A 15,603-nucleotide genomic window follows, 5' to 3' on the forward strand; every position below is an offset into this window, starting at 1 on the left:
AGAATAGTAGTAGTAAGAAGGGTGGACGCTACAGATTACAAGTTCGTCGTTCTGATTAATTGCTTTGCTTCTGGACCAAGGCTATATTTATAGCCTTGGTCGGGGCGCCTGGAAGGGTTCCGGGCGCCCTGGGGGGATAAAACTTTATCCCCCAACGTTCAGATCGGGTTTGACTCGATCTGGTCAAAAGCCACATTCCGGGATGGCGAGCGCCCGGACCAAAAGTCAACTCGGTTGACTTTTCCGTCCGATCGCTCTGCTTCGGTTCAGCTCGGTCCGGGTTTTCTGTTCCGACTCCACTAGCTTGGGTGATCTCGGCCATCGGAATAGGGCTCACCAACCCATGTTCCTTCTCCTCGGCCCTTCCTTCCGGTTTCGTCCCTCGAGCCGCGTTCTTCTCGCCCACCGGTGTACTCTTGCACGTCACCTCGCCCCGTCGGCTCTCTCTCGTGCCGTCCTTCTCGCTAGCCGCGTCTTCCGCTCGACTTCTGTGTTCCTAAGTTCCTGCACACTTGGACACAAAGACAAACGAGACCTAACTTAACTTGTTTGATCACATCAAAACACCTCGGGGTTCCAACAATCTCCCCCTTTTTGATGTGAGCAACCCAAGTTAAGATAGGGAAAAACAGATGTAATAAAAACAATTTATTTGTAATTAAGTCCAAAGATATTTCATAAAAAAGTTTATATACCTCCCCCTAGACTAGACTTAACATTCTTCTCCCCCTTTGATCACATTAAAAATAGAGGTTCTTTAAACAAGTCTAAAAAAAAATTTAAGTGAATTTTCATAAAAACTTTCTAAGGCAATTAATATTAATTTCTAAGGCAATGTTTCAAAAGAGAATATTTAGTAAAAAAAATTCTAAGTCAATATTCAGAAAATTTTAACGTGAATTTTTATAAAAGATTTCTAAGGTAATTTTCAAAGGAAAATGTCTAAGACAGTATTCATAGAAAAATTCCTAAAAAAATATCTAAGTTAATTTAAAAAGATTTAAGTCGATTTCCAAAAAGAATTTCTAAGCCAATTTTCAGAAAATTTCTAAGTCAATAAAAAAATTTAATTTAAAAAAATTATTATAAATTATATCAATTGAATAACTCTTTTAAAGCATTAGGTAAATTAAATTAATGCTTTTTCAGTTAGTCAATTAAACTTTTCATTTCGATACTTGGCTTCCAGGGGCACTAGGCCTTCTTGGTTATTGGAGCAACAACCACTTCCTTAGACAAAGCCTCATAATGAAATTAGTCGTTTAATTTCCTTGCTGAAAATGCTAAGTTAAATTAGACAGGTTTTTGGAACCCAGTAGAGGTTCCTACCTACAGGGTTAACCAAGTATTTCCTAGGTACATAGATTTTTGATATATTTCTAATTTGACTTTGATGAAATCTATAATACCAATTTAAACCTCTATAATTTCTAAAAGTAGAAATATTTGAACTTTTATATTTTTTCAATCTTTCTATTTCTTCTTTTAGTTTTTCATTGTGAATTTTCAATTTATCAAAATCCTCTATTAGACATGATTTTGCTAAAATTCCTTTTGTTTCCAAAATTTCATTTTTTAATTTGGCATTTTCTTTTTCTAATTTATACATGGATTTAGTCATTGCCTTAATGCCAGAGTAAAGTTGATCAGGGGGTAAGAGGCATACCTCACTTACCATGTCAGACTTAAAGCCTGAATCTCCCCCTGCTTCGCTGCCTTCATCCGAGGTCGCTCCCTCTTCATCGTTGCTCGATTCTGATATACTTTGTCCATCGTAGCTTGCCATCAGTGCTATCCCGGCGTATTCTTGAGCTTCTGATTCAGATGAAGAAGTGTCATCCCAAGTTGCTTTTAGGTTGTGTTTCTTGGGAGACTTCCTTTTGTCCTTTTTGAGTTCTGGGCAGTCTTCTCTTATGTGTCCCTCCTTCTGACACTGGTAGCATCGCACCTTTCTTCCTCCTTTTTGATTCTTTTTATTCTGCATTTTAAATTTATTAGACCTAAAGAATTTTTTAAAATTTCTTACCATGTGCGCTTCTTGATCGTCTTCGGAGTCTGACTCGAGTTCATCCTTCTGTGTTGTGTTTACGCTATAGTCCGGGTTGTATCCTTTGTCGTTCCTGCACATCTAGTTTCGTGTAATTCAAGAGTAGAAAAACATTCCTCTAATGTACTTACCTCCAGGTCCTTTGAGATGTAGTAGGCGTCGATGATTGACGTCCACTCTGGAGTTCTGGGAAAGGCGTTGAGTGCGTAGCGTAAGGCGTCCCGATTTGTTACCTTTTCACCGAGGTTCTCGAGACCAGTAACTAGTTCTTTTACCTTTGCATGTAGACCGGCTACTTTCTCACCTTTCTCCAAGCGGATGTTCATTAGTTTGTTTCGGAGGATGTCCCTTCTAGCGAGCTTCGCTTCGGATGTGCCTTCGTGGTGTTCTAGAAACTTCTTCCAAAGTTCTTTAGCTGATGAGTAGCTTACGGTTTACTTCTGAGGCTGTCGCTTAGCGGTGATGTTCATACGCTTGTTTATTCTGAACTCATTCTCGCTCTTTTTGTCAATTGCTTTCTTCTTTTCTTCACCGTTCGATTTGTTGGAGCTACAAAACCGTATTTCATAATAAAATAAATTTCAATCTCGGTTTTAGAAATACCTCCATACGACGCTTCGATCTGTGAAGTTCCCCTCGAATTTTGGTGGAGCGATGCTTGGTCCGCCATCTTCTTGCTTAGGCGGTTAGTCCTCTGAAGCGTCCTGGCTCGATACCACTTGGGTCCCTTTGGAGGCGAGAGGAGGGTGGTGCCCTACAAATTAAAACCAAAACCCTTCTCGGATATTCAACTAACTTAAAAGAACTTGTAATTAAAAAGCAGAGACTAAGTAAAGAAAAACAGACACGAGGTTTTACTTGGTTTGCAATCCAAGGAATGTAAGCGCACTATCTGATTCTCCTCTGGGCGGAGTAGCCTCTTACAGCGTTGAACGTACAAGAAGAAAAGTAAAGCACACAGAAGTTGATTGCAAGTTCGTCGTTCTGATTAATTGCTTTGCTTCTGGACCAAGGCTATATTTATAGCCTTGGTCGGGGCGCCTGGAAGGGTTCCGGGCGCCCTGGGGGGATAAAACTTTATCCCCCAACGTTCAAATCGGGTTTGACTCGATCTGGTCAAAAGCCACATTCCGGGCGCCCCGGATGGTTCCGGGCGCCCCGGAGGGGTCCGGGCGCCCCGGATGGTTCCGGGCGCCCCGGACCCCAAAAGTCAACTCTGGTTGACTTTTTCCGTCCAGTCGCTCTGCTTCGGTTCAGCTCGTCTCGGTCCGGGTTTTCTGTTCCGGCTCCACTAGCTTGGGTGATCTCGGCCATCCGGAATAGGGCTCACCCGAACCCATGTTCCGGCCTTCTCCTCGAGCAGCCTTCCTTCCCGGTTTCTCGTCCCTCGAACGCCGCGCACGTTCTTCTCGTCCACCGGTGTACTCTTCCGCGGTCACCTCGTCCCTCGGACGCACTGAGCCCGTCGGCTCTCTCCCGTGCCGTCCTTCTCGCTAGCCGCGTCTTCCGCTCGACTTCCTGTGTTCCTAAGTTCCTGCACACTTAGACACAAGGGTTAAACAACGCAGGACCTAACTTAACTTGTTTGATCACATCAAAACACCTCGGGGTTCCAACACATACTAGATCGTCCTTTAAAAATTTAAGTCAAATATCTTTGATATCAAAAATTGAACCCAAAATGATAGAATAATTCTTACTTGACCTAGACTGGATCATAAGCATGCAGGAAGAACTAGCCTAGTTTGAAAAAAATGAAGTCTAGGACTTAGTACCACCACCTAACAATAAAAATATAATAGAAACAAAATGAATATTCAAAAATAAACTAAGTAAAAATGAAGAAATTATTAGAAACAAGGCTAGACTAGTGGCTAAGGGATTTAGTCAAGTAGAATGATTTGACTATGATGAAACATAAGTCTCAGTAGCTAGACTTGAGTCTATCAGAATGCTACTTAGCTATGCAGCCCATAAAGGATTTAAACTTTATCAAATAGATGTTAAATCCACCTTTTTAAATGGGCTAATAAAAGAAGAAGTTTATGTAAGTCAACCATCTGGGTTTGAGAGTCTAGACCACCCTGACCATATCTTTAAACTTAAGAAAATATTGTATGGTCTTAAACAAGCACCTAGGGCTTGGTATGAAAGATTGACCTCTTACCTAATTTCCAAAGGATTTAGTCAAGGATAAATTGATCCAACTTTGTTTGTAAAATCAATCAACCAAGATCTCTATAGCACAAGTATATGTAGATGACATAGTCTTTGGTTCAACTAATTCAGAATTTTTACAAGAATTTATAATCTTAATGGAACAAGAATTTGAAATGAGCTTAGTAGGTAAACTAACTTACTTTTTAGGTTTACAAATTAAACAAACAAATGAAGAAAATTATGTTTACTAACAAAAGTATATCAAGGAATTAATTAAAAAATTTGGAATGGAAAACACTAAGGAAATAAAACACCAATGATAACTAACACAACCTTAGATAATGAGTCAAATGGAAAACTCGTAGACTTAAAATACTATAGAAGTGCGACAGGCAGTCTTCTATACTTAATCGTAAGTCGACCTGATATTTTATTTGTGGTTAGTATGTGTGCTTGATACCAAACCTGTGCTAAAGAATCCCACTTAATAAACGTAAAAAGAATTTTCAGATATTTAAAAAGAACATCAAATGTAGGAATTTGGTATCCTAGAACACTTAACTATGAACTCATAGGCTACTCTGACTCAGACTATGCTGGCTGTAAACTAGACTGTAAGAGTACAAGTGGTGGATGTCAGTTACTTGGACCATCACTTGTCAGTTGGTTTAGTAGAAAATAACATTGTATTACCGTATCTACTATTGAGACTGAATATATAGCAATAGGAGAATGTGTTGCACAATTGTTATGGATGATGCTCACTCTAAAAAATTTCAACTTAAACTTTACAAATACAAAAGTACAAATTAAAAATGTTAGCTCAATTAATTTAACAAAAAATCCTGTGTATCATTCAACAACCAAACACATCGAAATTAAAAGTTAAATTTAGCTGACATATTTACCAAACCTCTCCCTGAAAGTGAATTTAGCAACTTACATCGATAATTAGGAATGTGTTTAATAGATTAGAACTACTATTTTTAATTATTTCCCAAATAATTTACAAATTCTAGGGTATTTTTTTTAATTTTTCTCAAAATTTCCTTATTTTTAGAATTCTTCAAAATCAATTTAAACCTTAGCCTAGATCAAACCCATAGAAAGCATGTTCCTATAGATCTAGGACTTGCATTATCACGCCCCAGAGAGAGTCCCTGTCAGACAAAAATCCGACAGCATCTCCCCTGTACGGGTGACAATATGAAGCAATAAATACATATACACAAACATATAACATAATACAACAGCCCACATGGCTGGATATAAACACAACCACGTAGTTAATATATTCAGCCTACCCGGCTAGACAAAATGAAAATAACCACGTAGTTAATAACAACCCACACGGCTGGAAATATGCACAGCGGAAAAACATAAAATAATACGAACAATCCACAACTACAGTTTACTAGCCAATTAGGCTTGCACCACCATAAGATCTCGAAAGTAAAACACCACGAAGCAAACACCAAACATAAATCAATTCACACAATACCAAAATCGTTGTATACTAAAAATACAAATAAAGCGGAAGTAGAACCGATATAACGCAGGACCCAGGACTGGCAGCCGGCATCTCTCCAAGCATCCATGAATCATCTACTGCTACTTGGCGAAAGAAAACCATTTTGCGAGGTGGTGAGTACAGGGACTCAGCGGTAAGGAAAGACAGTGCATGAACATAATATACAAATAGAGAATGCCAAGAGAATGCAGTCTCATAAGAGAAATAGCAGATACTAAAACAGAATCATAATAAATGCTCATACCTGAAACCATATCCTAGGCTAGTAATAGAAGTTCAGAAGTAGTACTAATCTGCTACAGTACTGCTTATAACTACAGAGGAAATATGTAAGGTATATACAAACTTCCAATATGTAAGTCAGTCTAGACACCCACAACATATATATATATATATATATATATATATATATATATATATATATATATATATATATATATATATATATATATATATATAAAAGCAAATCAACATAAGCTAGCAACAACAACATGAGTAAGCAACAACAACATATGCAAACAGCAGCAGCCAAAGCAAGAATAATAACAGTGCATGCACGGATGGTCATCTCGCCCAGCTCTCTGCACTATGACCCCTGTATGGTCGAGAGGTCGGATCGATGACAACTGTACCACCCAAAAGCCGCCACTACTCTCGAGTGACCGGATGGACAGGTGCTAAGTAGGTAACTAGCTACACAGCGAAGGGGGTCCCTGCTGCTCGCAACTCCAGCTACCACTACCCACGCGTGGCCGAGTGCGGCACGACAGGACAAGCGACATCAAGTCCAGCTACCACTCTCTCAAGTGGCCGAGGATGCGGCCTTGGCCAACGACTCTCTCGACCGCAAGGGAGAATTGGTCGTTGATATGCATGTCATGATATGATGCGCCAAATGCAACAGTCATCATACAAATATAAGTAGAAAATTAGGTATGATACATGAAGCCAGCATGTTCAATATAATACTTAAATAAACAACAAACAAAGTATACAACCATGGTATCTAGTATATGCTACATATTATGAACAACAACGATAGACTGCATAGATATGGAAACGAATTTCTCAAAGATCACGTGGAAGTATCAAGTACAGGAAAAATAAGAGTGGAGTCAAGGTAAAAGAAGTTTCTATCCAAAAATAGCTCACGTATTAAGTTCAAAGAACTAAAGAGACAAAGTAAGAAGTACCCGCCTTCGATATCTAGTATGAACCAAACCACGTCCCGTCAAGTCAACCGTCTCAATCAACGCCCTGTATCAGTGCACGCAAATTAACTACCTTCATATAAATCAAATAGCTAATACCAACTCTCAAACCATATATAACCCATTCCTAGAGCAACCCTCAAAACCATCAGCCTATCTCAAAATAGATGCGTAAAACGACCAAACCCAAACACCCCGGTTCTGTTCAAAGAATCAGCTGCATCGAGAGAAAACTACACAAAGCCCCAAAATCCAATCAAGATCTCATAATCTCCAAAGCAAAAGCACAACGAAAAGTCATCTTTAAACCCTTCGAATGTGTCAAAAAATTCCACTACCAACACAAGAAATAAAAGCATAATGAAAAGGCATTGTAATCGCTCCAAATGTGTCTAGAACATTGAACTAACATAAAAAAAGGCAAAGACCATCTCCGACTGATTCAAAATCCACCAAAACATCTGTCCCAAAAATCTGAAGCCAACACAAGATAGCAATGCTCAATGAATAACCCGTCTAAGCCCCTCAATTCTATCCGGAACTACCACAGCTAACCCAAGAGGTGTAACATATTGCAAAACCATCCTTAAATATCAAAAATCTATTCATAAATCCCACAGTCAATTACAAGTTCTCAAATCTGTTCTAACAATTAAAATCCAAGAATAAAACAACATTGGAAAAGAAATAATCGCGACCTTCTCAAATCCGTAAACCTAAATCACAACCGATACATTCACATTCAAGCATTAGACCTAATTCTTAACCCCCGGCCTAATTTCCAACTTCTAATCAGATCTAACATAGGTTAACAAATCTAAGGTTAGGGAATTTGTTACCATTCAGCATCGACCTCCACCAATCGAGGCTAGGGCTCGGCTAGGAGGGAAAGAATGGTGTCGCCACTGCTCCGATGACGATCCACAGCAACATATGTTGGCCACTAGCAGTTGGCTGTGGTGGTTGTGCCGTCAAAGAAGCGAGATCAGTGGAGAAGGGGCCTTGGTCGGTGATTCGAGAGGGAGAACATTCATTGGACAAGCTCCGTCGATGGAGGAGGATCGTCGCTGTGCTACCCGCGTGAGGGAGAGATCCGGCGGCTGGACGCGACTCTGGTGCTGTTGTGAGGAGGAGAGGTCGCCGGCTGCTGTGTGCTCGCGTGCGAGGAAGGGAGCTCGGGGAAGAAAGGGGTCAACCGGAACGAGAGGGAATAAGGGAGAGGCGACTGTGGCTTCAGTGCTAGGGCACGGGAGCTCGCAAGAGGGAGAAGGGAAGGATGGCGACGTCGGCGATGGGTTTGGGGAAGATGGAGTTCGGCGGGGATGTGGGGATCGGGAGGAGGAGATAAAAGGAGAAGAGGGAAAAATAAAAATAAAAATAAAAATAAAACCTAGGTTTATATATATTAGACTTAGGTTAATTGAAATCAATCAACTCCAATTTAATTTGGATATCTAAACGGACTTTTACCAAGCTTATAAATTTATCCTCTTAAAATACGCCCTACGGCTTCGATTAATTCCAAAAAAAAATTAAAAAAATCCTAAAAATTATGTTAAGACTATTAGCCTATTAAGCCTTATTATTTAATTTTTATCTGGTTCAGTATTTTACATGTTCCTATAGATCAAACCCATAGAAAGCATGTTCCTATAGATCTAGGACTTGCGTATCTCACCAACACATTAGGGATACCTTGTTTGTGTATTATCAAACTTAGAAAGGGGTGAGATGCATAGGCAGATTGCCTAAACTTAAGATACTTATATCAATGCATCAACATAAGTCTGGACATTAAATACCAAATTTATAGTGATCAGGTTAAGTAATCCATGTTAGTCAAATACTAATTGGATAAAAGACTTAACCTGACTAACCAAGTGAACACTGTTATCTTTTGATAGTTAGTTAGTAACTAATGGTTAGATATTTAATAGTTGACTAGTAATATCAGGTTTAGGGGAAGAATTAATATCCTGAAAAACTATCTTAAATTTTGAAATATTCTAAAATCACAAGTTTTGAATTGTTTTAAAAAAATATTTTTGAAAAGCAATACAAATTGTTGCAACACTTATGGTGCGTTTGGTTTGCACCGTTTTCATTTTTATTTTTTGAAAAACGCGCGTTTTCTGAAAAATGGTGTTTGGTTTACGTTTTTCGTTCTTGTTTTCTTAAAAAAATAACTTGTGTTTTCTAGAAAAACAGAGAATGACAAAAAGTCGTTTTCTGTTTTCTAGAAAATACGCGTTTTTCAGAAAATGAAAATGAAAACGGTACAAATCAAACACACCCTTAGTTTTTTTTGGAAAATACTTTTTGAAAAAGCTTCATTGTTACAAAACCTAGCACTCTCAAAAATCATAAGCATCTTAAAGGGGGTTTTAAAACTAAAAATTAACATATATTGAAAAATATTTACCTTTCATAACACCTTTTAACTTTCCCAAATAATCCTGAAAATTATCCTATTGTCAAAATTCTATTTTGATTCCTTTACTTAGCATTTTTATTTTACTTAGTTGTCTATTCCTATTTTTGATGAATGTCAAAAGGGGAGGGTTAGAGATTAAGTTAGCAAACAACTTAAACTAAATCATAATCATATTTGTCTATTTATGTTTGCATGTTTTTTCTAACTTAACCCAAGTTGTCATTGCATCATAAAGGGAGAGATTATTGGTGCAATTTGAACTCACGGTCTAACTTAAGTTTTGATGAATGACAAATAAGTTAAGTTACTTTTAGTTATGATCTAACCACTTGATTAAGTGAGCAAGAAATCCAGCTAGGTCGATGGACTGACAAGATAATTGGTATGAAGTCTAGATAGGTCGACGGACTGACAAGATATCTGACAAGAAATTCAGCTAGGTCGACAGGTCGACCGAATAGCTGATATAAAGTTCAGATAGGTTGATGGGCTGACCAGATATCTAGCAAGAAATCTAGCTAGGTCAACGGGCTGACCGGATAACTAGCATGAAGTCCAGACAGGTCAACGGACTGACTGGATATCTGATAAACTGTAAGTTAAGGAGTCATTGGAGGAGTGCGACTAAGTGAGAACGCCTCCCAGTTGGAGGGATAGTAGACATTGGTCTAGTTTAGGTCTATTTTGGATCCCTAAACTGAGACCTTGACTAGTTCCTGGTCCTAGGAAGACATGAACTAATTACTATCCTTTATTATTAATTATTATTTGTTCTAATACTTATTTTACAGGTTATTTGGACTAACGTTGTTTTGTAGGACACAGGAGAAAAATTACCTTCGGATGAACAATGCCGAAGGCCCCCGCGGGATAAATTTTGGTGGAAGTCGTGGATTAGTACTAAGCTGTTCGCGATCGAATTTGCCACATTGGAGGTGCCTTCCATGGCTATGGAAGCCACCTTCCATGTCTTTTATAAGACTGTCTCGAGAAGGTATTGAAACAACACTGAGATACGAGTTACTGCACATCCTTTTGAGCTTCTGACTGCCCCAGGCTTCTGCTACGACTCTGTTGCGAAGCTGTTGCACCCGACAATTGCTCCGAGAACTTCTGATTGTGGCCGGTAGAGTGACACTTACACACAAGTTCTCCTACTTCCATTTCTTAAAGTGTCGATTACATTTCATTTGTGTACTTGATTACTGTTTTAAAAAGGGAAGTGTAGGTTGTTACACTACCCCTATTCTTATACTCGATTCCCTCTTCCGGAGGTCCCGGAAGAGGTTTTAGTGGATTACCCATCGATAGGTTCGCGGGACATGGGTCTTAGAGTAGGAGTTGCCGAAGGCTCCGAACCAAGTAAAATCACTTGTGTTCTCTGGTGTTTGTATGTTTTCTTATTCTTATCCGTTGCATACTCATAATTTTAAAACTAACAAAATGAGTTTTTGAAAACCACTTGATTCACCCTCCTTTTCACGTGCGATCAATCCAACAGCAGTCAAGGATAGTCCGAAGTCAAGGGGACGTGACAGTCAACAGTTAGGAGGGAAAGGAGTTAGACTGCCCGACAACATCAGCCACATAATTCCTGGCCGGGAATGGACAGATCAGGATCCCGGATCTGAGACATAAGATGTAGCCTGGAGTCATGCCTGGCTTGGTTCGACTAGTCGGGTTTCCTCAAGCCCGAGCCACATAGCCAGGCTTGGTATTTTCACTTGTCCTCCTTGTCAAGACGCGAGCACAGTGTCACACTTGAATGGTCATCTTGAGTTGTCCGTAGATAAACCCTGGCAGGGCAAAAAGCACTAGGCGACAACAATGTTAGGGAATCGTAACATCCTGTCAGAGAATAACTGTCATATGTCAGGGAATATTCCAATGGTCTGCTATCATCTGTGAATGGAACTTTCCTTCAACCAATGAGAGGGCACCGTGTGTCTTTCATCACCCGACAGGCTCTGGCACCCGATATTCTCTGACATCGGTTAAACTCCAGAGGTAGCATTGTTATATAAAAAGGGAGGTCCTCTCCCTTGAGCAGGTATGCGCACATAAACACTCGTCTTCTATAGTTCTTTTTTCCTTCGTGTACTATTCTTTTGGGAAAACGTACCTGACTTTTTCCCTAGTTTCTTGTCTCTAACGTTCTGTGTGTTTGTTTGAGTATACACAGAACATAAGTATCGTTGGTTTCGTCACCACTGTCCTTCAATTCCGTGTGGGGGTTTGTTTTCCGGTGCATATACGCTAGGTGTGTCCAAGTCACCTTTCTGTTAATATCTAGCCATCTCAACTGATTTTCATCTAACTCAAATTTCAAATCGAATCAATGACGACTCCACATTTTTGACAAAGGTACATGTCTAACTTATTTGTATTTATTTTATTATAATTATCCAAACTGTACAACCATTATTATCATTAACATACTAGTAAACAAATTTCTTATCTGTTTTCAATGGCTTCCAAACTTAAACCTACAAAATAAAATAAAATTGTAAATCGTTTACTGAATTTACAATTTAACTTTTTTTGTTTAAAATAATTCTGTTGTGATTTAGAGTTTTGCATGAGAAGGAAGAAGCACCAAAAGGAGGATTGACGAGGAACCAGTTCTTCACCGTGGCCTTCCTTTGCAGCTTCGCCTACTACGTCTTCCCCGGCTACCTCTTCTCCATGCTTACCTCCCTTTCCTGGGTCTGCTGGGTCTTCCCTCGCTCCATCTTGGCGCAGCAGCTCGGCTCCGGCCTCTACGGCCTCGGCCTAGGGGCAGTCGGTCTCGACTGGTCCACTGTCTCCTCGTACCTCGGCAGTCCACTGGCCAGCCCTTGGTTTGCCACAGCCAACGTCGCCGTCGGCTTCGTGCTCATCATGTACATCATCACGCCGATCGGCTACTGGCTCAACTTCTACAAGGCCAAGAGCTTCCCAATCTTCTCCGACGGCCTCTTCGCCTCCACCGGGCAGAGCTACAACATCTCCAGAATCATAGACCCGAACTTCCACCTCGACATCGACGCCTACGAAAAGAACGGCCCACTCTACCTCAGCACCTTCTTCGCGGTCACTTATGGCGTCGGCTTCACGTCGCTCACCGCCATCATCTCGCACGTCCTCCTCTTCCACGGAAGGTGAAGACGGCCGCCCCTGCTTTTCCACGCTAACGGTGTTGAAAACTCTGACCTAATTTGCCTTCGAATTCAGCGAAATCTGGCAGATGAGCAGGTCGGCTTTCAAAGATCAGAAGATGGACATCCACACGAGATTGATGAGCAGGTATAAGCAAGTCCCTCAGTGGTGGTTCATCGCGATCCTCGTCGCCAACATCTCACTCACAATCTTCGCCTGCGAGTACTACATCGACCAGCTCCAGCTGCCGTGGTGGGGCGTGTTGCTTGCCTGCTCCATCGCACTTTTTTTCACGCTCCCCATCGGAATCATCACAGCAACCACCAATCAGGTCTAATTAATCCGAAGCTTTCTCCCTCGGACGGTGAGTAATTGACTGACAAACTGATATCTCGATTTTCTGTGCTTGATGAACCAGACGCCGGGATTGAACATAATCACAGAGTACATTATAGGGTATCTGTACCCTGGCCGGCCGGTGGCGAACATGTGCTTCAAGGTGTACGGGTCCATCAGTATGACGCAGGCGTTGACGTTCCTGCAAGACTTCAAGTTGGGGCACTACATGAAGATTCCGCCGAGGACGATGTTCATGGCTCAGGTGGTAGGGACGTTGATCGCCGCGTTTGTTTACTTGAGCACCGCGTGGTGGCTCATGGAGACGATTCCAGACATTTGCAACAAGAGCTTGTTGTCTCCGGATAGTCCGTGGACCTGCCCGCACGACCACGTCTTCTACGACGCGTCGGTGATATGGGGCCTGATCGGCCCTCGCCGGATCTTCGGGGACCTTGGCACGTACGCAGCCATCAACTGGTTCTTCCTCGTCGGCGCGTTGGGACCGCTGCTCGTCTGGCTCGCGCACAGGGCATTCCCTGACAAGGAGTGGATTAGGCTCATCAACATGCCGATCCTGATCGGCGCCACCGGGAACATGCCGCCGGCGACGGCGGTGAACTACACCACGTGGATTCTGGTCGGATTCCTTTCGGGCTACGTGGTTTACAGGTATAGAAGGGACTGGTGGAAGCGGCACAATTACATACTTTCCGGTGCTTTGGACGCAGGATTGGCGTTCATGGCTGTCCTGATCTATCTCTGTTTGGAGCTGGAGAATGTTAGTCTGCATTGGTGGGGTAACGAGTTGGACGGTTGCCCCTTAGCCTCCTGCCCGACAGCTCCCGGCGTTGTCGTTGAAGGCTGCCCGGTGTTATAAGACGATCTAATTTAAGGGTATTGGACTTTGGATTATTGGTTATGAGTTTAATGTGTAGAATTTTTTAGTCTAATCAGTTATTATTTATGGACTAATAACGGATTGGATTCATATATAAAGAGGAGGTCTTCAAAAGTTTAGGAGAGATCTTGACCTAGTTTCTTGTTCCTATCGATAAGAAAATTTTTAATTCTATCATCCTCTAAGTCTCTTGGAAGACTTTTTCTGTTATATCTTTTTCCATAGAGATCAAGTTGACAACGCTAAAGATAAAGACATGACTCTTCAATCAAGTTTCTTATCATTTTTATTTATACTTATATATTATGTCATGTTTTCGATGAAATTATATCTTATTTTGTGTTTTCTCTATTCGAGTTCTTATTTTATTTTTAAAATTCATACAGCCAGGGAAAAACTCATGTTCTATCATACCAATCTAATTTTGATTGAGAATAGAAGGTAGAAGATAATTTATTAATTCATAGTTTAGCTCTAAAAATGTGCCGGAATAGAGGAAGAAACTAAGAGTACATTGGCAGTTTCAGTAGACTCCAGATCTAACGCTGAAGCATAATATCGACCACTTGCAAACACTATAGCAGAAGTTATGTAGCCAGTGAGTTGTTTGCTCACTTTAGCAACTCAAAATTGACTGTAACTTCATTCCTCAAGAACAAATTATTGACCTTCTTAATTAGTAAGTCAACGTGCAATATCAAAAGGGAGAGAGCGTTAGCGGATATGGGCAGATCACAAAGAGGTTAGTGGTTGATTGATCGTTAGTGGTGTGTAGTGATCGATGGCTTCATTCAATTTTGAGAGCACACATATTTTCTAAAATACTCTAACCACATTTAGTGAATTTATTATCACCTAGGCTGTCATTCGATGAGAAGTAATGTTGTTAATTAGTCAGTGAACTAGTTAACTTGATATGATTTCAAGCGATTTGTTGCACCTATACAGTTTTGACAAAAAGTGTTTGATGATTATAAAGTTCTCAAATTCGTATCAAATAAATACTTTAATACTCTGAATGACTCTTATCTGAATGAGGAGCCGAGAAAGGCATTGCACTAGGTCCATGAAGGCAAATTGTGGTAACGGTGAGGGACGAGCAGAGCGACCTGTAGAGCATTAGAGTAATGGCTAGAGAGTCTATGAGTTAGCCCTTTAAATTTATCTATATTATTATTTAAAAAATGAGTTTTTTAAAGTCTTCAAATACTTGATCGCATTCATATCAATTAATTTTCATTAAGTATTTTTTAATATTTAAAATATTAAATTAATATTCTTAGAACATTCATATTTATTTTTCTATAATATCTCTAAAATTTAAAATAAATTATTTATTTTATTAAATATAGATAATCATTTTTTACTGTATACTATATCAATTATTTTAAAATTTCTATTATTTTTATTTTTTTTATTATTTTCTTCTCTCTTATATATTTTTTTTATTATATTTATAATAATAATATAGAGATTGAAAAGAAATTTTATTTTATTCTTAGGATAGACAACTTCAATCACTATAATTGATATAAATAAAGTTTTTATAAAACAAATGTAAGCTATAGGATAGTAACGGATTTTATATTACACATGCTCTTATATTTTTTAAATTCCTCTGAGTCGTGCTAATAATATTTTCGATTTTAAGTCCTATAGGGTTACTATTGTCAGTTTAGAGTGAATTAAATATGCCTAAGTCCAAAAAAATTTTTCTTAAAATGTCAATAATCGATTGAAAAGGGTATGAAATTATAAAATTGGGACATGGAAAGGTCACAAGGAGGCATTAGGAATACATTTATGTAAAAGATCATACGTGGATCTTGGACACTCTGCATGATT

General features: G+C 39.7%; 1 protein-coding gene and 1 long non-coding RNA gene across 2 annotated transcripts in view; one reads left to right on the forward strand and one right to left on the reverse strand.

Annotated features, from left to right (window-relative positions):
• The window catches only part of LOC122009276 (oligopeptide transporter 7-like), a 48,525-nt gene extending 34,788 nt beyond the window's left edge, over positions 1-13,737 (forward strand). Inside the window, exons 4-6 of the mRNA XM_042565378.1 lie at positions 11,954-12,523; positions 12,597-12,852; positions 12,940-13,737. Coding sequence (XP_042421312.1) covers positions 11,954-12,523; positions 12,597-12,852; positions 12,940-13,737 — 1,624 coding nt within the window. The remainder of the gene's footprint in view (positions 1-11,953; positions 12,524-12,596; positions 12,853-12,939) is intronic.
• LOC122009277 lies at positions 6,661-8,308 on the reverse strand. The gene is made up of 2 exons (XR_006119518.1): positions 7,789-8,308; positions 6,661-6,995 (listed from the first exon to the last, which is right to left on the reverse strand). It is a non-coding gene; the product is annotated as an uncharacterized LOC122009277 (long non-coding RNA).
• Positions 13,738-15,603: the final 1,866 nt, after the last annotated feature.

This window comes from Zingiber officinale, chromosome 8A (genome assembly GCF_018446385.1).
Source record: "Zingiber officinale cultivar Zhangliang chromosome 8A, Zo_v1.1, whole genome shotgun sequence".
Taxonomy (NCBI): Eukaryota; Viridiplantae; Streptophyta; class Magnoliopsida; order Zingiberales; family Zingiberaceae; genus Zingiber; species Zingiber officinale.